The sequence below is a fragment of the Scyliorhinus torazame genome, chromosome 5, assembly GCF_047496885.1.
Source record: "Scyliorhinus torazame isolate Kashiwa2021f chromosome 5, sScyTor2.1, whole genome shotgun sequence".
NCBI lineage: Eukaryota > Metazoa > Chordata > Chondrichthyes > Carcharhiniformes > Scyliorhinidae > Scyliorhinus > Scyliorhinus torazame.
The window spans coordinates 101,897,123-101,921,020 of record NC_092711.1 but is presented as its reverse complement, the minus strand read 5'-3'; the positions used below and the strand labels follow the sequence as shown (position 1 = coordinate 101,921,020).

The 23,898-nt window shown below is 46.6% G+C and overlaps 1 protein-coding gene across 5 annotated transcripts; it reads left to right on the top strand.

Moving 5' to 3' along the window:
• Positions 1-737: 737 nt before the first annotated feature.
• On the top strand, positions 738-22,973 carry LOC140419250 (uncharacterized). Of its 5 annotated transcripts, none has more exons than XM_072503073.1 (3): positions 738-853; positions 14,234-15,455; positions 22,413-22,973. In XM_072503073.1, the coding sequence occupies exons 1-2, from the start codon at positions 794-796 to the stop codon at positions 15,299-15,301; spliced, it is 1,128 nt and encodes a 375-aa protein (XP_072359174.1). In that variant the 5' UTR covers positions 738-793; the 3' UTR covers positions 15,302-15,455; positions 22,413-22,973. The 5 variants fall into 5 exon arrangements, with proteins under 5 accessions (XP_072359174.1, XP_072359175.1, XP_072359176.1 ...); XM_072503075.1 differs by lacking the exons at positions 738-853; positions 22,413-22,973 and adding exons at positions 7,775-7,856; positions 11,672-11,787 and having other exon boundaries at positions 14,234-15,645; XM_072503076.1 differs by lacking the exons at positions 738-853; positions 22,413-22,973 and adding exons at positions 9,471-9,585; positions 11,672-11,787 and having other exon boundaries at positions 14,234-15,645.
• Positions 22,974-23,898: the final 925 nt, after the last annotated feature.

The window sequence follows — 23,898 nt, the reverse complement described above, 5'->3', positions numbered from 1 at the left end:
GACACGGGGAGATCATGCAGACTCCGCATATACAGTGACCCAAGCGGGAATCAAACCTGGGACCCTGCCGCTGTGAAGCAGCTGTGCTAACCACTGTGCTACTGTGCCACCCAGAAATTATTGGTTTCTAAAAATGCTTCACTCCAACTACTAAAGGAACAGCTCAACATACAACAGGCCTACAGCGATACCCAGTCTTCCTACACATTCAATTTCCATAATAACAGCTTCAACTTGATCGGTATCTAATTTTTGTATGTGTATGAGTCAGTGAGTGTGAAAGATACGAGACTGAGATGTTCAAACATCCGGGGAAACAGTATGATAGTAAATAACCTTCTTTCCTTTTAAAAATCACCAGTAAGCCTGCTCTGAAATGTTTCTTAAATTAAGACAAATCACTCTGAGGGTAAGAAAATATCACACAAATATCCTGATAATGGACTGGAAAGGACTACACAAATCCTGTGGGTAACAATGAGAAAATCTCCTGACTCATTCAATGTCCCCAGCCGAGCCTGGGGCTGAAGTGTAACCAAAAGTTGTATAACCCGTTCAGGTAGCGAGGCAGGGCTGCAGCCTCTCACGCTGAATGTATAAATGACTGAGTCCTCCAGGCTGCAAACATCAGCTGCAGCCTGGGTGTGGGGGGGTTAAAAACCAGTTGCGAACGATCAGTTCTCCCCGGCACTAGGACCCAGCTGGGAACATAAACCTTGATGTTCCGCCCACGCTGTAGCGTCACCAAGACGCCAGCGCATGCGCTCTGCTCCACGCTGAACCAAGATGGCGGATGTTACCCAGGGCTTGGTCCCGGGAGAAAGACTCGGAGCAGCAAACGTGGGATCTGCAGGTTCGTATTCGAGGTTTGAAGCCTTCACCAGACATTTATAAATTTTACCCGTCTATCCGCCGACTGCATGGCTCCCTGTACGTTTCCACATCCTTACCAGCTGCTGATGATGTGGAGATACCGGTGTTGGATTGGGGTGAGCTCAGTAAGAAGTCTGACACCAGGTTAAAGTCCAACAGGTTTGTTTCAAATCACTTGCTTTCGGAGCGCTGCTCCTTCCTCAGGTGAATGAAGAGGTGTATATATATGGCAGCACGGTAGCATAGTGGATAGCACAATTTCTTCACAGCTCCAGGGTCCCAGGTTCGATTCCGGCTTGGGTCACTGTCTGCGGAGTCTGCACATCCTCCCTGTTTCTGCGAGGGTTTCCTCCGGGTGCTCCGGTTTCCTCCCACAGTCCAAAGTTGTGCAGGTTAGGTGGATTGGCATGATAAATTGCCCTTAGTGTCCAAAATTGCCCTTAGTGTTGGGTGGGGTTACTGGCTTATGGGGATAGAGTGGAGGTGTGTGTTTGGGTAGGGTGCTCTTTCCAAGAGCTGGTGCAGACTCGAAGGGCCGAATGGCCTCCTTCTGCACTGTAAATTCTATGATATGATTCTGGAACCTACCTCTTCATTCACCTGAGAAAGGAACCATGCTCCGAAAGCTAGTGATTTGAAACAGACCTGTTGGACTTTAACCTTGTGTAAGACTTCTTACTGAGCTCACCCCAATCCATGCATCTCCACATCATCTTTGTTCAGGACGCCGGAGGTGGGGGTGTTGTGAATTTCTCTCCTGGACTGCAGTGATAGATTTTAGAAACCCCTTTACTGGGGGTTAGAAGGGGAGGATTTAGATACAGCAAACTCAAACCAAGAGAAATGTTTGTCTCTTTTGCATTTAGTTTCTGGACTGACAGTGATGGTTTTTGTAAACCTCCATTTGGAGCGTATTAGAAGAGGATTTGCAGACACGAAACTTGAACCAAGTTTCACATCAAAATCTGGCCACATTATTTGATTACTCAGCACCTGAATGTAATTGCCCTTTTAGCATAATGATTGAGTTCCAAATCATTGACATTCACTGTGTAAATCTGCCATCCTTAGTTGGGTGATGTTATTGAGGTGGAAATAGTCAATAATGATGATGATGTTGATATCTGGTTGAAAGCTCAAGTTTAAGGTGAAATATTTAGTCTGGTTCGGACTCTGGCAGTTCAGAGGAGAAGGGGTGAAGATAGTGGCTGGCGGGAACTGTAGACAATATGAAAATGGAGGAAATTTCTGTTCATCCAGTATTGGATGTTGAAAAAGTCAGGATGGTGTGTACGTTGGAGGAGAACTTGGTGGTGATGGTGTTCACAACCACCTGCTCCCCTGGTCCTTCTAGGTGGAGGAAGATAGGAGTTTTTGGAAGTTCTATCAAACGTCTTGTTGAGTTGTAGATATATAAAATATCTCTACTTCATTCCTTGCCTTTCCTTTCCTGCTCCTCCCCTCTCCTCTCTTGCTCTCTTCTCCCAGCGAGACCAGATAATTGTGTAGGTCCAGACCAAGTGGCAGGTTCCCTTCCTTGAAAGACATATGAACCAGTTCATTCATGGTCACTTTTTCCAAGTGCCAGCCCCACAAATGTCCAGATTCATTCAGCTCAATTTCACAACCTACCGTTGTGTTTTTATTGCTTCTCTCTCACTCCATCTTTTCTGTTTTAAATCAATTTCACAGGATATTAGAAGGGGAGGATTTGCAGTCGGGGAAACTGAAACCAGTTTATTGTAACCTGTATACTACCATATTTGAAACATGGAAGGAAAATGCGCCGTTCACAGTGAAAAGAAACCGGACACATGTTCTGTGTATGGACAAGACTTTAGTCCGTCATCTGGTCTGACAAAACATAACTACTGTCACCACAGTGAGAAGCCTTGGAAATGCGGAGACTGTGGGAAGGGCTTTAATTTCCCATCTGAGTTGGGGAATCATCAGCGCAGTCACAGTGGGGAGAGACCATTCACCTGCTCTGAGTGTGGGAAGGGATTCACTTGTTCATCCTCTCTGCTGCAACACCGACAAGTTCACACAGACGAGCGACCTTTTAAATGTCCAGTCTGTGGGAAGTGTCATAAAAGTTCCCGGGAACTGACTGGTCATCAACGTGTTCACAGTGACGAGAGACCGTTCAAGTGCTCTCAGTGCGAGACTGGTTTCAAGACATTATCTGTCCTCGCTGTACACCAGCGAATTCACACTGGGGAGAGGCCATTCATCTGCTCCACGTGTGGGAAAGGATTTGCTCACTCATCCCACCTGCGGACACACCAGCGAATTCACACCGGGGAGAGACCTTTTAAATGTCAGGACTGTGAGAAAGGCTATACAAGTTCCTGGGAACTGATGTTTCATCAACGTGTTCACACTGGGGAGAGGCCGTTCAGATGCTCTCACTGTGGGACTGGGTTCAGGCGATCATCTGATCTGATTGTACATCAGCGAGTTCACACTGGGGAGAGACCCTTCAACTGCTCTGAGTGTGGGAAGGGATTTACTCGGCTATCCACCCTGCTGGAACATCAGCGCATCCACAGTGGAGAGAGGCCGTTCACCTGCTCCAAGTGTGGGAAGGGATTCACTCGGTCATCCCACCTACTGACACATCAGCGAGTTCACACCGGGGAGAGGCCATTCACCTGCTCAGAGTGTGGGAAAGGATTCACTCAATCATCCCACCTGGTAACACATCGGCGCATTCACACTGGGGAAAGACCGTTCACCTGCCCTGGGTGTGGGAAGGGATTCACACAGTCAGCCAACCTGCTGCTACACCAGCAACTTCACAAGTGACTGTGATTGAATTGTTCTGTTAATTGTATCCAGGAGTGAACCATATTTATTGGATCTGTTTCTGCTGGTGTTAATAAGCTCCAGTTATAATGGTTAACATTTCACATAAAAGTCAAATAAATCAGCTTTTATGTTAAACACAGGGTGGTAATTTTTAAAATAATCTCTAACAGATTAATTCCCTTTGAAGGGTTCCCCAGTCTTCTCCATCCTCACCTCACCTCCAATAACAAGTGTGAGGAGCTGATGGAGCTTCTTTGTCACTGAGATTGAGACAATCAGATCAGCTGCCTCTGCTGCTTCCCTCCCTCCCACTAACCCACCAGACCAAACCATTTCTCTCAGTCTGAGCCCTGAACCTGCATCTTTCTCCACTTTCACTCCTATCTTCAATCTTCCTCAGAGCTGATCTTGTCAGAGATCTGCCTTCTGCTCCTTAGACTCCATTCGCACTAAACATCCTGACCATGTTAGCTTCTCCGTGTTAGCTGATATTGTTAACATTTCTCTCTCTCTTTTGATACTGTCACTCTCACCTTTAAATCCACCATCATCACCTATCCTCTTAAAAAATAAAAACTTTTCCTACTGTCGTTGCAAAGTACCATCCATCTCGTATCACTTTCCTCTCCAAGTCCTTGTGCTCTGTGTCCCCCAAGGATCGGTCCTCGGCCCCTCCTATTTCTCATCTACACGCTGCCACAAGGTGACATTATCTCAAAGCACCGTGTTAGTTTTCACACGTACACTGACAACACCCAGCTCCATCTCACTACCATCCCTCTCCATTGCTCCACTGTTACTAAATTATCAAACTGCTTATCCCACATCCAGTACCGGTTGAGCAGAAATTTCCTCCAATTAATAATTGGGAAGACCAAAGCCATTGTGTTCGGTCACCATTAGAAATTCCGTTCTCAGGGCAGCACGGTGGCAGAGTGGTTGGCATTGCTGCCTCACAACGCCGAGGTCCCAGGTTCGATCCCGGCTCTGGGTCACTGTCCGTGTGGAGTTTGCACATTCTCCCTGTGTCTGCCTGGGTTTCACCCCCACAAACCAAAGATGTGCATAGTAGGTGTATTGGCCATGCTAAATTGCCCCTTAATTGGAAAAAATGAATTGGGCACTCTAAATTTATTTTAAAAAAAAAAGAAATTCTGTTCTCTAACTCCCGAGTCCATCCCTCTCCCTGGGAACTGTCTGAGGCTGAACCACACTCTGCACAATCATAGAATCTCTGCAGTGCAGAAGGAGGCCATTTGGTCGTTCAAGTCTACACTGACCCTTGAAAAGGGCACCCTACCTATGCCCACTGCCCTGCCCTATCTGCGAAACCATCTAACCTGCACATCTTTTGGACCCAAGGGGTAATTTAGCATGGCCAATCCACCTAACCTGCACGTTTGTGGACTGTGGGAGGAAACCAGAGCACCAGGAGGAAGCCCATGCAGACACGGAAAGGATGTGTAAACTCCACACAGACAGTCACCCAAGGCTGGAATTGAATCCGGGTTCTGGTGCTATGAGGCAGCAGTGCTAACCACTGTGTCACCACGCTAAGATGAGATTCCGACCACATATTCACACCATCACTCATACCAGATATTTCAAAATCCATAATGTCACTTGTACCCACCCCAGCTCGGCTCGGCTGCTGCTGAAACCCACATCCATTCGCCAGTTAAAATTCCTGGTCAACCTCACATTCAGTCCGCATTTCCCCCAACTAGAACGTGTCAGCGTTCACTTCTCTGCTGCCCATGGGCTCTCTCACGTCAGGTGCTGCTCACTTACTCGCCCTGTGCTGGCTGTAAGATTCCACAACCAGCATCTGACGAGTGACTGATTATCAGGTTGTTTTGGTGGTGTTGAAGCAAAATGTTGCTCCCACTGCACCAGGAGAACTCCGGTGTAAACTGTGTCTGCAGTTGCTGAGCTCTCCTGAGATGAGAATGGAGCTGCCAGGGCTGCAGTGAACCTTAAGAACTGCTGTCTGGGTTCATTCCTCTGAATTCACTGACTCCCTGCTGAACCTTAGGAATAGAGTAGACCTGAACAACTTACCAAATGCTCAACAAATGATTTCCCAGTTGTAGAGTAAGAACCAATTTGTACAGGGCGAAAAAGGTAGTAAAGGGAGCAAACACGTCCTTTACCCTTCACCGAATTCCCCCACTCACCTGACTCTCGGGGTTACACTCAGTTTGCCAAGGCTGCACTAAAAGAACCTTGTATTTATAACCAACTCATTCTGCAGTAAAATAGTTAAACTTTGACTGTCAATCTCATTTAAACGTTCCAGAGCAAAATCTCCAACTTAAGTCAGCTGTAAATGTGATAGAAAATACTGGTGTTCATTTTGCATCTTTTACAAGCTCACAACATCCCAAAGTGATTCAAATCGAGGATGTATTTGGAATGAGACAGCATGGTGGTGCAATGGTTAGCACTGCTGCCTCACGGCACCGATGTCCCAGGTTCGGTCCCGGCTCAGGGTCACTGTCAGTGTGGAGTTTGCACATTCTCTCCGTGTTTGCGTGGGTTTCACCTCCACAACCCAAAGATATGCAGTGTAGGTGGATTGGCCACACTAAATTTCCTTTAATTGGAAAAAATGAATTGGGTACTCTAAATTTATTTTAAGAAAATATTTCAAAACATTTTTAAAAAAAGGATGTATTTGGAAGGAAGAATGAGGAGAGGCAAAGTAAACTAAATGGTACAATTTTAAACAGAATGCAGGTATAGTGACCCGGGAGTGAATAGAAACAAATATTTCAATGCAACAGGACATAAGAGCAGAATTAGGCCATTCGGCCCATCGAACCTGCTCTGCTATTGAACACAATTGTGGCAGATCTTGGTCTTCCATTCCCCTTTCCCGGCAGCTCCCCATGTCCTTGACTTCCTGAGAGACCAAAAATCTCACCATTTCATTCTTAAATATATTCAATGATGGATCATCCACAACCTCTGGGCTAGATAATTCTATACATGAGAGAAAGTTAAAAGAATGAGGGAAAGGGAGAGAGAGCGAGAACAGAATGACAGGGGGCAATGGAGAGTCGTTTTCTCCACTGACACCTGAATCACAATTTAACAGAATCTCTTAAACCCTTAATCTTCACCACCTGGATGGACCAGGACAGCAGATGTGTGTGAACATCATCACCTGCAAGTTCCTTTCCAAGCCACACGCTGTTGATCTTGTCTGACATCCAGTGCTGGATGAACAGAACTTAAATATTGAGAAGACTGAACCCATTCCCTTTCATCCCCGCTACAAACTCCACTCCCTTGTCACCAATTCCATCCCTGTCCAATGTCTGAGGCTGAAGCAGACTGTTCACAACCATGGTGAAATATTTCACCCCAGATGAGCTCTTGACCACAGATCCACACCATCACCAAGATTGCCGATTTCCACCTCAGGAACACAGCTCGACTCCACCTTAGTCTCTGTTCATCTGCTGCAGAAACCATCATCCATTCTTCTGTTACCTCTCAAACAAATTATTCCAACGCACTCACAGCTGGACTCCAACATTAAACAACCCCCTCCATCCCATCCAAAGCTCGACTGCCAATGTGCTTACTCACACCAGCCCTTGTGCCCACTGATCTACAAATGCTTCCTTTTAAAAGGCACAAAAAGTTTAAATTTCTCATTGTTAATTCATGGTAATGATCATCCTGATCACTGTAATCTCCTCCACACCCCTTTGAGATCTCTGCACTCATGTAATTCCAGCCACTTCAGCATTCCTGATTTTAATCCCTCCGCCATTACTGAGTTGCCAAGGTCTCAATTTCTGGAATTTCCTCCTTAAAACTCTCCCACTCTCTAACTCACTTTCCTCCATAAATAGGAATTTGTAACTCAGAGTGAAGCAGTTTGCTGGACATTCTGTCATGAAGACACATTTCAAAAACGTTGCCCCCAACAATGATGGCGACTGAGCCTGCGCTCTGCTGCTCGTGCCCCAATAAAGATGGTGGGTGCGCGTGCGCAGTGAGCTGTCACTGATCCAAATAAGGTGCCGAGGGCGCATGTGCACTGCTGCGAGGAACCCAATATTGAGACGGCGCATGCGCACCGCTCCCAGTACCAAATAAAGATGGCGGCCGCATAGTCCTGTCTGTGAGAAAGCTCCAGGCCCCGCTCAGATCCACAGGTACCGGTGATTTATTTTTCCGGATTTTCGGTTTATATAACATGTTTATGAAGCGTGCCTAACGACCCGCATGATCCAGCTCTCCCTCCGTCCCGCCATTCCCACCTTCACGAGTTGCGCATCCGAGAAAGAACCTTTTCTGCGTCGCCATTAATCACACTGCGCATGCTTCACTCGGCCAGTCCTGCCCACATTCACTCCGATTGGTTGGAGGACCAGTCACTCCCGACCGGTCCCCCGTACCCGCCCACTCTTCTCCTATTGGTCGCACGTTGCCGTCAATCATTGCCCGAGTATTGTGAGGTGTCAGGTGAGAGGTCAGTGTTGGGTGGGGTTTACAAACCCCAGTGGGGCTCCAGAGCCGAATGTGTAACAATGAACATTCCCCACTCTCACTATCCGCCGCTTCCGGCTTCTCTCCACAAACAACCTCACAGAGACCAGGGGGGAGACACTGACCCAGTGACAATGTCACTGCATTAGTCACCCAGAGAGACAGGAAAATGTTCTGGGCACATGAGCTCCAATCCATTAAATTAATAAAATCTGGAATTTAAAGTTAGTGTCAGTGATGGTGACTGAGGCTCCACTGAGAAAATCTCCAATGTCACTGGATTATGTCAAAAATGCTAGTGACATCGAAACAAACCTGTTGGACTTTAACCTGGTGTTGTAAGACTTCGTACTGTGCTCACCCCAGTCCAACGCCGGCATCTCCACATTATGTCAAAAAGGCAGAAAGTAGGAAATTAGTTAGTTTAAAGCCTGTTTTGGGAAACTGTTGGAATCCATGATTGAGGAAGTAGTAACTGGACATTTGGAAGGTCAAACTGCAATCCATCAGAGTCAGCGTGGTTTTGTGAAGGGTAAATTGTGTTTGACTCATTTCTTGGAAGATGTGGGCAGCACGGTAGCATTGTGGATAGCACAATTGCTTCACAGCTCCAGGGTCCCAGGTTCGATTCCGACTTGGGTCCTTGTCTGTGCGGATTCTGCACATCCTCCCTGTGTGTACGTGGGTTTCCTCCAGGTGCTCCGGTTTCCTCCCACAGTCCAAAGATGTGCAGGTAAGGTGGACTGGCCATGATAAATTGCCCTTAGTGTCCAAAATTGCCCTTCATGGTGGGTGGGGTAACTGGGCTATGGGGATAGGGTGGAGGTGTTGACCTTGGGTGGGTACCGGACACGTGTGTGTGGACAAGCTCTTTCCGGAGCCGGTGCAGACTCGATGGGCCGAATGGCCTCCTTCTGCACTGTAAATTCTATAATTCTATGTAACAAGCCAGGTGGATAATGGGGTCCTGTCGATGTATTTTGACTCCCAGAATACCTTTGATAAGGTGTCACACAAAAGGTAATAATCAAGGTAAAATCCCACGGGGTTGAGAGATAATATATTAGCTTGGATAGAGGATTAGCTATCCAGCAGAGAGTGGGGATTAGATTTATTGACACATGTACTGAAGAAAAACGTTTTTCCCAGAGGATGGTGATGGTCTGGAATGCCCCGAACAGGCGCCGGAATGTGGCGACTAGGGGCTTTTCGCAGTAACTTCATTGAAGCCGACTTGTGACAAGCGATTTTCATTTCATTCATTTTCATTTCATGCACTGCCTTAGGAAGGTGATAGAGACGGATTGCCTCACATCCTCTAAAAAAGTACCTGGATGAAGACGGGCCCGTCATAACATTGAAGGCTATGAGCCAAGTGCTGGCAAATGGGATTAGGTAGGTGGGTCAGGTTTATCATGTGTCGATGCAAACTCGATGGACCGAAGGGCCTCTTCTGCACTGTTGCTGATGAAAGTTTGGTGGCATCTCAGACAGCATACATGATAGAATAAAATTGCAAGAAGATATTGACAGACGAGGTGAATAGGCCCAATTGTGACAATCTAAACAACTGTGAGGTTATCTGTTTTGAACCAAAAAAGGATATAACTGAGTACTTTCTAAATGGAAAGAGGTTAAGTACAGTGGGTGTCCAAAGAGACTTGGGGTTCATAGAATCTATGGTATGGAGACCGGCCCTTCGGCCTTAACTGGTCCATGCCAACCAAGAAGCTCATCTAAGCCAATCCCATTTGCCTGTATTTGGCCCATATCCCTCTGAACCTTTCCTATCCATGTATCTGTCCAAATGCCTTTTCAATGTTGTCAATGTCCCTGCCTCAACCACTTCCTCCGGCAGCTCATTCCACATACGTACCATCCTCTGTGTAAAAACGTTGCTCCTTAGGTTCCCACTAATTCTTTCCCCTCTGAACTTAAAGCTATGCCCTCTAGTTCTCGATTCCCCAACCCTGAGAAAAAGACTGAGAGCATTCACCCTATCCATGCCACTCATGAACTTATACACCTCTGTAAGATCACCCCTCAGTCTCCTACGCTACAAAGAAAGTGGTCCTGGCCTATCCAATCTCTCCATATAACTCAGTCCCTTGAGTCCTGGCAACATCTTTGTAAATCTCTTCTGCACTCTCTCCAGTTTAATAACATCTTTCCTATAGCAAAGCAACCAAAACTGAACACAATACTCCAGGTGCGACCTCACCAATGTCCTGTACAACTGCGAAATAACTTCCCAACTTCTATACTCAATGCCCTGACTGATGAAGGCCAGCACGCCAAAAGCCTTCTTCAGAGAATTTACAGTGCAGAAGGAGGCTATTTGGCCCATTGAGCCTGCACCAGCCCTTACAAAGAGCACCCTACTCAAGCCCACCTATCTGCCCTATCCCTGTAACCCAGCAACCCCCACTTAATCTTTTTTTTTGGACACTGAGGGCAATTTAGCATGGCCAGTCCACCTAACCCGCACATCTTTAGACTGTGGGGGGAAACCAGAGAACACACACAGACACTGGTAGAACATGCAGACTCCGCACAGACAGTGACCCAGCTGGGAATCAAACCTGGGTCCCTGGAGCTGTGAAGCAACTGTGCTAACCACTATGCTACCATGCTGCCCTATCTACCTGTGACTCTACCTTTAGAGAACCATGCAGCTGAGCTCCAAGATCCCTCTATTCCATGATACACCCGAAGGCCCTACTATACACTGTGAAAGTCCGACCTTGATTTGACTTTCTGAAATGCAACTCCTCACACTTATCTGTATTGAACTCCATTTGCCATTTCTCGGCCCACTTTCTCAGCTGATCGAGAGCCTGCTGCAATTTTTGATAACCTTCCTCACTGCCGACAATACCACCTATTTTAGTGTCATCTGCAAACTTACTGATCATGCCTTGTACATTCTCATCCAAATGGTTGATATAGATACCAACAGCAATCTCCTAGTTACTAATCTCCTCGTTACTCCCCGACTTAGTTAATTACTCCAGTTTCTCAAATTTAGAACAGATTCCCAACCAGCCAATCAGCTTTACTCTGAGGTAAATTATTTATATTTACTCTTCTGAAGCTCCTACTCCCCGGATTCGGGCCAAATCCGCTCCCTGCCGACTAGGCCGTATAGTCCCGAGGTAAGTTATTTATATTTACTGTTCCAGAGCTCCTCCTCCCCGGATTCGCACCAACTCAGCTCCCTGCGTTGGTGAGATTCATACATGGGTGTCTTGAAAATCGTTGGGACAGTAACTATCCTGTAAGGTAATGAGTCATTTTTCTTCCCAATTGGCCGAGGAAGGCAGTGTGTCACAAGGATGGATGTGTTGACCGATTAATGGCTGGAGGATGGGGGCAGGTCATGTGATCAAAGCTCCAGGAATATATTTAATCAAAGTTGATGAGGAGAGAATGTTGTGAATTTCTGTCCTAAACTGACGGTGAGGTTTCTGTAAATTTACAGGATACTGTAAGTGGAGGTTTAACAGACGGGAAACTCAAACCAAACGTCACATCGCGATCTGACAGAGTCACTCAATTCATTAGAAACTGAATTTCAGCAGTATCTGGGTGTGGAAGGTAAAAGGTTTGTCTGTTCTGTCTGTATGGGGAGATTTCAGGTCTCAGTGTGACTGGAAAAGCCCCGAGATTCACAAACCCTGGTTAGGCCAAACCTGGAGAACTGTGTTCAGTTCTGGGCAACAAACCTGAGGAAGGATAGAATGGCCTCGGAGGGAGTGTAGCACAGATTTACCTGAGTAATATCTGAACACCCCGGGGTTAAATTACAAAGCTAGATTACACAACAGAGTCAGAGACATGATGCCAGATTTCAATCGGGTGGATAAAGAAACTCTGTTTCCATTCACTGATCGTACAAGCAGTCGGGACACAGATTTAAAGTTTGGGGTAAAACCTGGATTGAACCATACAAGATCCTGAGGGGTCTTGACAAGGTCCATTCGGCCCTTGTCGAATTCGGCCCATTGAATCCATGCTAGCTCTCTGGAGCAATCCAGTGAGTCCCATTCTCCTGCTCTATCCCTGTATCCTCGCAGGTTTATTTCCCTCAGATGTCTATCCAATTTCCTTTTGAAATCAAATCATTCATTGTGTCTATTTTCAAACTCCCTCATAGGCAGCAAGTTTCAGGTCATTGACGCTCGCTGTGTAAAAATATATATCTCATATATGTTGGGGCAGCACGGTAGCATTGTGGATAGCACAATTACTTCACAGCTCCAGGGTCCCAGGTTCGATTCCGGCGTGGGTCACTGTCTGTGCGGAGTCTGCACATCCTCTCCGTGTATGCGTGGGTTTCCTCTGGGTGCTCCGGTTTCCTCCCACAGTCCAAAGATGTGCAGGTTAGGTGGATTGGCCATGATAAATTGCCCTTAGTGTCCAAAATTGCCCTTAGTGTTGGGTGGGGTTACTGGGTTATGGGGATAGGGTGGAGGTGTTGACGTTGCGTAGGGTGCTCTTTCCAAGAGCCGGTGCAGACTCGATGGGCCAAATGGCCTCCCTCTGCACTGTAAATTCTATGATAAATTCTATGATATCACCTCCTATCTCCTGTACCTTTTACATACAAACTAGGAACAGGCCACTCGGCCCCTCGAGCCTGTTCAGCATTCAATAAGATTGCGGCTGATCTCATTCCACCCCAACTCCACATTCCTGTCTACCCCTGATGACCTTTCACCCCCTTGCTCATCAAGACTCTATCCAGCTCTGCCTTAACAATATTCAAGGTCTCTGCTTCCGCTGCCTTTTAAGGACGTGAGTTCCAAAGTCTTACAACCCTCGAGAATAAAAAATTCCTCATCTCCATCTGAAATGGGTGACTCCTTATTTTGCAACAGCGATGCCCTCGTTCTCGATTTTCCCACAAGAGGAAACATCCTCTCCACATCCATCTTGTCAAGACCCCTCAGGATCTTGTATGGTTCAATCCAGGATTTAACCAAAACTTTAAATCTGTGTCCCGACTGCTTGTAAGATCAGTGAATGAAAACAGTTTCTTTGTCCACCCGATGGAAACCTGGCATAATCTTGTGTCCCTGAATCAAATCTCCCCTCAACCTCCTTTGCTGGAACCATTCTGGTAAATCTCCTCTGCACCTTCTTCAAGAACCTTCACATCCTTCCTGAAGCGTGGTGACCAGAGCTTTATAAAGATTCATAAGAATTCCTACAGTGCAGAATCATAGAATTTACATTCGGCCCCAGGGGTCTGCACCGGCCCTTGCAAAGAGCACCCTACTTAGGTCTAAGCCCATGCCTCCACCTTGTCCCCGTAACCCAGTCACCCCAACTAACCTTTGGGGCAATTTAGCGTGGCCAATCCACCTAACCTGCACATCTTTGGACTGTGTGAGGAAACCGGAGCACCGGAGGAAATCTATGCAGACACGGGGAGAAAATGTAAACTTCAGAGAGGCAGTCACCCGAGACTGGAATTGAATCCGTGATCCTGGAGCTGTGAGGCAACAGTGCTAACCACTGTGCCACCCCATAGCCCCACCTGCACATCCCTGGACACCAAGGGGCAATTTATCAAGGCCAATCCATCTAATCTGTGGGGGGGAATCTGGAGAACCGGGTGGAAACCAACGCAGACACGGGGAGAAAGTGCAAACTCCACACACACAGTCACCAAGGCCGGAATTGAACCCGAGTCCCTGGCGCTGTGAGGCAGCAGTGCTAATCACCGTGCCACCGGAAGCCTAGCTTCCCTGTTTCGGTATCAATATTTCTAATTATGAAGCTCAAGATCGAATTTGCTTTGCCAACTACTCTCGTCAATATGTCTTGTAGAGATACAAAATCCCTCTTCACCTCTTTCTCTCTCCTCCCAAAGAGGCCAGTTGGGTTTTTATGACAATCCCGCAGTTTTCATGGCCACTTTTTCCCAGTACTGGCCCCACAAATGACCAGATTCATTCAGCTCAATTTCACAACCTGCCTTTGTGTTTTTGTGGGTTCTCTCTCACTCCCTATTTTCTGTTTTGAATCCGTTTCACAGGGTGTTCGAAGGGGCGGCTTCAAAGTCCGGAAACCCAAACCAAGCATCACATCAGGATCTGACAGAGTCCTCAATTTATCATATCCTGAATATCATCGTACTTTGAACATGGAAGGAAAAAGCATTGTTCGCAGTGGGGAGAAACCGTACACGTGTTGTGTGTGTGGACGAGGATTCACTCGATCATCAGGCCTCACATGCCACAAATGCAGTCACACTGAGGAGAAACCGTGGAAATGTGCGGAATGTGGGAAAGAATTCACTTACCCATCCAGGCTGGAAATTCATCGACGCAGTCACACTGGGGAGAGACCATTCACCTGCTCCAAGTGTGGGAAGAGATTCACTCGGTCATCCGGCCTGCAGGCACACCAGCAGTTTCACACTGGGGAGAGACCATTCACCTGCTCCTGGTGTGGGAAGGGATTCATTCAGTCATCCGACCTGCGGAAACACCAGCGAATTCACACTGGGGAGAGACCATTCACCTGCTCTGAGTGTGGGAAGGGATTCACTCTGTCATCGGCCCTGCAGAAGCACCAGCGAGTTCACACTGATCAGAAACCTTTTCAATGTCCTGACTGTGGGAAGAGCTATAAAAGTTCTGGGGCACTGATGCTCCATCAACGTGTTCACACTGACGAGAAACCGTTCAGGTGCTCTCACTGCGGGACTGGGTTCAGACGATCATCTCACCTCACTGTACATCAGCGAAGTCACACTGGGGAGAGGCCATTCATCTGCTCCCAGTGTGGGAAGGAATTCACTCAGTCATCCAACCTGATGAAACACAAGCGAGTTCACACTGGGGAGATGCCGTTCATCTGCTCCCAGTGTGGGAAGGAATTCACTCAGTCATGCAACCTGCTGACACACCAGCGAGTTCACACTGGGGAGAGGCCATTCATCTGCTCCCAGTGTGGGAAGAGATTCACTGAGTCAGCCATCCTGCAGAATCACCAGCGAATTCACACTGGGAAAAAACCATTTGCCTGCTCCTGGTGTGGGAAGGAATTCACTCAGTCATCCATCCGGCAGAGGCACCAGCGAGTTCACACTGGAGAGTGACCGTTCACCTGCTCCAATTGTGGGAAGGGATTTACCGCTTCATCCCACCTGCTGACACACCAACGAGGCCAGATTAACGGCTTTCAAAAATCATCTTGACAAACACATGGATACGATGGATACAGAGGGATATTGCAGAAGGGTTTTGGCCAAGGTTGGTATCATGACCGGTACAAACTTGGAGGGCCGAAGGGCCTGTTCCTGTGCTGTATTGTTCTTTGATCTCTGTGCAGTGATTGAATTTTGCTGTTCCTCACATTCAGGACTGAACCATGTTCATTTGGGTCTCTTTCTGCTGATAACAAACTCCAGGTGCTAATATTCTGGCTAAAAGTCAAATAAATTAGATTTGTATTAAATACGCAGTGTGTTGAAGCTTTTTAATATCTCTGACACAAGTTAGTTCCTTTTGAAGTACTCTCGCTCTCCCGTCTCTTCCATCCTCATCACCAACAAGACGTGTGAGGAGCTTGTGGAGCTTCTTTGTGACTGAGATTGAGTAAATCCGATCAGCCGCCTCTGCTGCTTCCCTCCCTTCCACGAGCCCACCGGACCAAACTGTCTCTAAATTTCATCCTTTCCCGAGCCCTGAACCCACATCTTTCTCTAGTTTCTCTCCCATCTCCCCTCATGCCCTCTCTGAGCTCATCTTGTCCATGAGACCCAGCTCCTGCTCCATCTACCCTCTTCCCACTGAGCTACTGATCAGCCAACTACCCTGTGTCCATGGAAATTGTCAACATTTCTCTCCAGGTACTGTCCCTCTGTCCTTCAAATCTGCCATCATCACCCCCTCCTCAATAAAACAAACCCTTAACCCTGCCATCCTGACAAATTACTGCCCCATCTTCAACCTCCCTCTCCTCTCCAAACTCTTTAAACATGTTATCACCTCCCAAATCCTTGCCCATCTTTTCCAGAACTCCCATGTTTGAATCCCTCCAATCAGGTCTCTGCCCTGTTGAAATACAAGAGACAAACAGAATCTTACCCGGAGAGAAAGACAGACAATCCGGGAGCTTGGATCCAACACGGATATGTTCATAAGACCAGAAGCAAGGGTAGCAGCACAGTCATTATCGAGAGACAACAATACCTGCTGGAGACAGACAGCTAAACAACATGAAACACAGTGCTAAGATCCCTTGACTCATATACCTGAGACAGGAAGGAGAATTGGAGATGGACTGGAAGAACTGAAAGACTCCAGACACATTAACCAAAAACAGATGGAATATCTGAGGGGACAGCAGGCCGAATCAAGGAAGTTCTACCTGCTCCTTAATATACCAAACACATAAAGATTATTATTATTGTCACAAATAGGCTGACATTAACTCTGCAATGAAGTTACTGTGAAAAGCCCCTAGTCGCTACACTCTGGTGCATGTTCAGGTACACAGGGAGAATTCAGACTGTCCAATTCACCTAACAAGTACGTCTTTGCGGACTTGTGGGAGGAAACCCACGCAGACACGGGGAGAATCCGAACAGACAGTGACCCAAGTGGGATTTGAACACGGGACCTGGCGTGGTGAAGCAACAGTGCTAACCACTGTGCTCCCATCAGGGAAATACTACAAGACAGACCCATTGGATCCGACTGAGAGAAAAAATTATACAGAATCATAGAATTTACAGTGGAGAAGGAGGCCATTCGGCCCATCGATCCTGCACTGGCCCTTGGAAAGAGCACCCAACTTAAACCCAATCACCGTAACCCAGTAACTCCACCTAACTTTTTTTGGGACACTAAGGGGCAATTTAGCATGGCCAATCCACCTAACCTGCACATCTTTGGACAGCGAGTGCAAACTGGGACAGCTGGAGGGAACCCACACAGACACCACGGGGAGAATGTGCAAACTCCACACAGTCACCCAAGGCCAGAATAGCTGAAGCATCAACACACTGTTCCTGGTAGTCGATGGTACAGTGGTTCAATAAATATAATCAGTGGATTAAAAGGGTGTGTAATATAGAATAAAAGCAGAAAATGCTAAATTAACTCAACAGGTCTGGCAGCATCGAAGAATCCCTACAGTGCAGAAGGAGGCTATTTGGCCATCGAGTTTCCACCAACACTACAAAAGAGCACCCCACCCAGGTGCATTTCCCCCGCCCTCTCCCTGTAACCCCACTTCTCCTTTGGACACTAAGGGGCAATTTAGCACAGCCAATCCACCAAGATCCCACAAACAGAAATGTGACTGTGACCAGAGAATCTGTTCAGTGGTGTTTTTTGAGGGATGAATATTAAGCAGTAAACCAGGGAGAACTCCCCTGCTCTTTGGAATAACATCATGGGAACTTTTACACCCAACTGAGGGCAGATGGGGCCAGAGTTGAAGATCTGATCTGGAAGATGGGACCTCTGACAGTGCAGTGCTCCCTCAGGACTGCATCAGAATATCAACCTGGATTTGATGCTCATGTTTAGAATCATAGAATCATAGAAGTTTACAGCATGGAAACAGGCCCTTCGGCCCAACCAGTCCATGCCGCCCAGTTTTTACCATTTAAGCTAGTCCCAGTTGCCCGCACTTGGCCCATAACCCTCTATACCCATCTTACCCCATGTAACTATCTAAATGCTTTTTAAAAGACACAATTGTACCCGCCTCTACTACTACCTCTGGCAGCACATTCCAGACACTCACTACCCTCTGAGTGAAGAAATTGCCCCTCTGGGCCCTTCTGAATCTCTCCCCTCTCACCTTAAACCTATGCACTCTAGTTTTAGACTCCCCTACATTTGGGAAAAGATGTTGACTATCTACTTTATCTATGCCCCTCATTATTTTATAGACCTCTATAAGATCACCCCTAAGCCTCCTACGCTCCAGGGAAAAAAGTCCCAGTCTATCCAGCCTCTCCTTATAACTCAAACCATCAAGTCCCGGTAACATCCTAGTAAATCTTTTCTGCACTCTTTCTAGTTTAATAATATCCTTTCTATAATAGGGTGACCAGAACTGCACACAGTATTCCAAGTGTGGCCGTACCAATGTCTTGTACAACTTCAACAAGACGTCCCAACTCCTGTATTCAATGTTCTGACCAATGAAACCAAGCATGCCGAATGCCTTCTTCACCACCCTGTCCACCTGCGACTCCACCTTCAAGGAGCTATGAACCTGTACTCCTAGATCTCTTTGTTCTATAACTCTCCCCAACGCCATACCATTAACTGAGTATGTCCTGGCCTGATTCGATCTGCCAAAATACATCACCTCACATTTATCTAAATTAAACTCCATCTGCCATTCGTCGGCCCACTGGCCTAATTGATCAAGATCCCGTTGCAATCCTAGATAACCTTCTTCACTATCCACTGTGCCACCAATCTTGGTGTCATCTGCAAACTTACTAACCATGCCTCCCAAATTCTCATCCAAATCATTAATATAAATCACAAATAACAGTGGACCCAGCACCGATCCCTGAGGCACACCACTGGTCACAGGCCTCCAGTTTGAAAAACAACCCTCTACAACCACCCTCTGTCTTCTGTCGTCCAGCCAATTTTGAATCCAATTGGCAACCTCACCCTAGATCCCGTGAGCTTTAACCTTCTGCAACAACCTACCATGCGGTACCTTGTCAAAGGCTTTGCTAAAGCCCATGTAGACAACGTCTACTGCACTGCCCTCATCTACCTTCTTGGTCACCCCCTCAAAAAACTCAATCAAATTTGTGAGACATGATTTTCCACGCACAAAGCCACGCTGACTGCCCCGAATCAGACCTTGCCTCTCTAAATGCTTGTAGATCCTGTCTCTCAGAATACCTTCTAGCAACTTACCTACTACAGACGTTAGGCTCACCGGTCTGTAGTTCCCAGGCTTTTCCCTGCTGCCCTTCTTAAACAAGGGCACAACATTCGCTACTCTCCAATCTTCAGGCACCTCACCTGTGGCTGCCGATGATTCAAATATCTCTGTTAGGGGACCCGCAATTTCCTCCCTAGCCTCCCACAACATCCTGGGATACATTTCATCAGGTCCCGGGGATCTATCTACCTTGATGCACTTTCTGGAGGTGGATTTGAACCCACAACCTGCTGACTTTAGAGATAAGAATGTAACCACTGATCCACACTAACACCTGTAAATTAAAATGGGAAGAATGTCATTTGAAATATGAAGGTCTGATGATCAACCCAAAGGAATATGAGAAAATGCAATGCTTAAAAATGATATAGAGAAGTTAAAGCAGAAGTTTCTCAAAGGGTTAACAGCAGCAAAAGGTTTCAGACTGCAGACAGTTATTATCACACAGGCTTTGAGATGACACCTCACAACAACTCGTGCTGTAACCCAATACCTTTCTTAAAGTTGGAGACATTCTAGCAAAGTTAAGTTTTAAGTTACATAAAGGGAACAGGTCCCTTTGATAGAAGGTAATTATTTTAGCAAGCAATTGATTGGAATTGCCAGAGTCTTAAATTTGAATTACTTGAAATAATGTTTATTTGTGAAAGATAGAAACTTAATGACACCAGTTAAAAGTGGAAATCTGGAGATGACAGTTGCCTTTGCTATGGTACAATTTCTTCCCAAAAAGCAACCAACACTTTTGTAAAATAGTAAAATAGAAAGAATGTCATTTGAAACATTTGAAAGGAATATGACAAAGTGCAATGCTTAAAAATGATAAGGGGTTAAAAAACTGAAATACAACAAAATAATTAGCAGGAAGCTTCCCTGCCAGTGTTCTGACAAGCTAAGGTCAGATGTATCACTCTTTAAGTAAAAGTCTGACAAGCTAAGGTCATGTTAACACCACATTAAAAAGAGGTGTACTTACGCTTCAGCAGAATTAAACATGTGTTAAGAAATGGACAAAATATATAAATCAATAAGCAGAAGATATTACTTCAGGAGAAGGCCATGTAAACAGTAAGGCTGCTAGAAGGGTAATAAATACCCTGAATCGCTAATTGCCAGCATGAGCTTTTACAGCTACTTTGGTGCATGGGGACTGCAGTACTGAGGAGCCGAACAGAGAATCAAAACTACTGAGAACACCCACAGATAAGAAGAGAGATTGTCAAGGGGGTCACGAAGGTCTGATCAACTCGAACGGCACTCCAGAAGCAAGATCTTTTACTTCTTTGTAGATATAGGTTATACCAGGAATAACTTGAAATATTAGTTTGACCCTGAATAGCACCTAAAAGTCTGCCTTAAGGAGTGAAACTCCTTGTACACCACTTAAAGAACCTTTTTGACTCTTTGTGGTTTAGGGGGAGATTTCAAAGAAAAGTGGGGATAGAAATACACACCTCATCATTACTCTGCATTATTTCAGTTCTCAGACCTTCCGCTACTCTAACGGACAAGTGTCCGGGAGTCACAGATTATCCAAAAAGGGGGTTGAAATCATAGGTGAATATAAAGCAGTTGATTAAGAAGCAGCAGTTTAGATATAATGCATCAGCTAAATAGACAGAAAAGGCATATGACCCTGGATCAGGTGGGAACAATTTACTGGACCCACATCAGGGGGATGGTGATCTCTGTGGCTGGAGGTGACAGTCTCCTTGAATTGTTTCCCCCCCCTTATCTGCGTGAGTTTCCTCCAACAGAGTGCTCTGGTTTCTGTCCATAGTCCAATGATGTGCAGGTTAGGTGGATTGGCTATGCTAAATTGCCCCTTAGGGCGGGGTTGCAGGAATAGTGCAGGGGATTGGGCCTAGTTAAGTTGGTCTTTCAAAGGGTTGTTGGTGAAGTGCTGGGCCGAATGGCCTCCTACAATTTTATGAATCTCTGAGCGGCACTTTTCAAATCACTGGATGGGATTCTCAGTGAACCAACATCATTTGCTCAGAGAGAGGAAGTTTGTGTTGCAGCTGATTAGAAGCAGCACAGATATTCTGCAGACACACAACCACATTCTCATACACAGAACCACAGACACACACACTAATACAGGAATACTTCCTGTCACATAGGTAGACAGTACCATCAACCTGACTAATATGCGGGTTGACCTCCGGTTGCGGCTATGCGGAGCTAAGTCGCACGTTCGGCAGCTCCCGCCAGAAACGGACTTTTGGGCTCTTTTGAGGGGCCCCAGCGGCATTTGTTCGACGGTTCCCAGTGTGGGAAGGTGACAGTACGATTTCCCCGGCACTGTATGGATTGGACCAGGAGTGGAACGGTGAAAAAAGTAATTTTGGTGCAGCGAAAAGTGCAAGGGAGGAAAGCCAAGATGGCGGCGGGTGGAGACCAGGCAGCGTGGGTGCAGTGGGCGCAAGAGCAGCAGGTGTTTCTCAAGCGCTGCTTCACGGAATTTGAAGCAGAGCTGCTTTAGCCGATGAAGGCTTCGATCGACAAGCTGATTGAGACCCAGAAGGCCCAAGGGGCGGCAATCCGGGAGGTGAGGCAGAAGGCCTCAGAGAATGAGGACGAGATATTGGGCCTGGCGGTGAATGTGGAGGGAAGAAATGGCAGGAGAAGTTCGAGGACATGGAGAATCGGTCAAGGGCAGGAACACAACATTAGTGGAATTTTAAAAACTCTTGAGGTTTTTGTCCCTGGTTTAGCTGCTATGTGACACTGTGCTGAATGTCCAGCAATAGACCCCGTCCTCCACACTGAGCGCGTTTATATTGAGATAACCATTTTATTTAGACTTGTTGGCAGCCGCCAGATATCGTCCTGAGATCTCTTTCTTCATCGCCAATATGTTAATGATGATCAATTTCGGCGGCTGTGCTGCCAGAGCATGTGGTACATAGTCGGGTCTGTATATTCGCAATCGAAGCGCACTGAACCCCCTTCTGATGCGGATATTGTCACCGGTGACTGAGGTACTGGATCTGCGCAAAGTCCGCCAATCATGCCATTGGACACCGCCCCTCAGTTTCCCAATAAATGAAGCCTGCCCATGATCTGCATTTACTTTTCTCATGTTAGACTATAAGTGTTCATATACTTTAAAACTGCTGTGACTTCTGTGAAATTCCAAAGCAGGAACCATGCTCTCCCGATGTTCTTCACTTATCCTCTTGGTCTTGTTACCCAGTGAGTCTGTATTTTAATAGTCAGTGTCTGTCGCCAGGGTTTTCTTACAGACATTTAACAGATTCTGTAATGTGTTGCAGGAACCAATGGCAGATATGCAGTGACCCAGAATCCCCCTGAATTAACCGTTCTGGAAGAACAGACCGTCACATTGGACTGCAGTTACTCGGCAGCTGGTTCTCGAAATCTGCTCTGGCACATGCAGTCTCCCGCAGAAGCACTCAGTTATTTATTCATTATATATAGCACGGGAGATACGTCTGAAGATTTACCAGAAAGATTTTCTGCTGTTTGGCACGACGGAAACAAAACGGTCACTTTAACTACCGCCAGTGCTCGTCTATCCGACAGCGCGGTGTATTTCTGTGCCATGGAGCTCACACTGCTGCAGGTCGAGGGGGTCTCGTACAAAAAACCCACACTGAGAGATCCAGTTACTGATCAGCAGAGGGCGCGCTCGCACTGATAGACAGAAACGAGTCGACAGCCTGTGGGGGTCTCAGAGCCATTAATAAAATAACAAAACACAACACTAAACAAAAACAATTGAGCAGGCACAGAATAATTATATTAATTACTTCTAACTAGGATCCATGCTGAAAATTAATTTCATAAATCAAAGTATGTTGTGTTCACTCACATTCAGCCTTTTTGTGAGCTTCCCTGTCTATCTGAATTAATGTGCAGTCCTTTCTCAATCTTCTCTCTCCGTTTCTGCGTCACTTTGACCACAGCCGGTGCACATTGTCTATTTGTTCAGAGTATATTGTTAGTTTAGACACCGTTGGTAGAAAACGAATACATTATTGCCCTTAGTGTTGGGTGGGGGTACTGGGTTATGGGGATAGGGTGGCGGTGTTGACCTTGGGTAGGGTGCTCTTTCCAAGAGCCGGTGCAGACTCGATGGGCCGAATGGTCTCCTTCTGCACTGTAAGTTCTCTGTTCTATTTCACAGGCTACAATGAGGAGCGCGGGATTACTGCGCCAATCACAACGCCGATTCTCCGAGCACAGTCGAGCAGTGCTCCCACTCGGTGTAGGTTTCTGTACGAGCTCTCCATCTACTTCTAACACTGTGCCTCACGGCGCAGAGATAGGTGGCAGTGTCTGTAACTCGGGCTTCTCTCACAGTCAGGACACTGTGTTTGTTTTCTCCCCCGATTGAGGCAGTGATCCTCGCGGGTTGATCGGTTTCTCTTGTGGCCAGCACAAGATGCTGGGGTGGCTGATTTGGCTGCTGCCTGTACCAACGCACCATGTTCGTCACAACGGCGCTGGTGCAGTTCATGGACACGATTCCCGCTTCATTAACACCCATCCGCCGAGGGAGCTGCAGCAGCTCATCTTCTGCAGTCACAGCGGTGCAGATCAGAGTGAAAAACAGCAAAGAGACTCTGTAAACTCGGACCATTATCAAATCACCTGAAATGTCGGCGGAAGCAATTCTCCTGTGTGTTCAGATTGGCACCAGGAAACGTAAATTAAGTTAATATGAACGAAAAATGAGCCAAAGACCCAGTTCAGATGCAACTCAGAGGCTTCCTCCAGTCGAAATGAAGAAAAAGA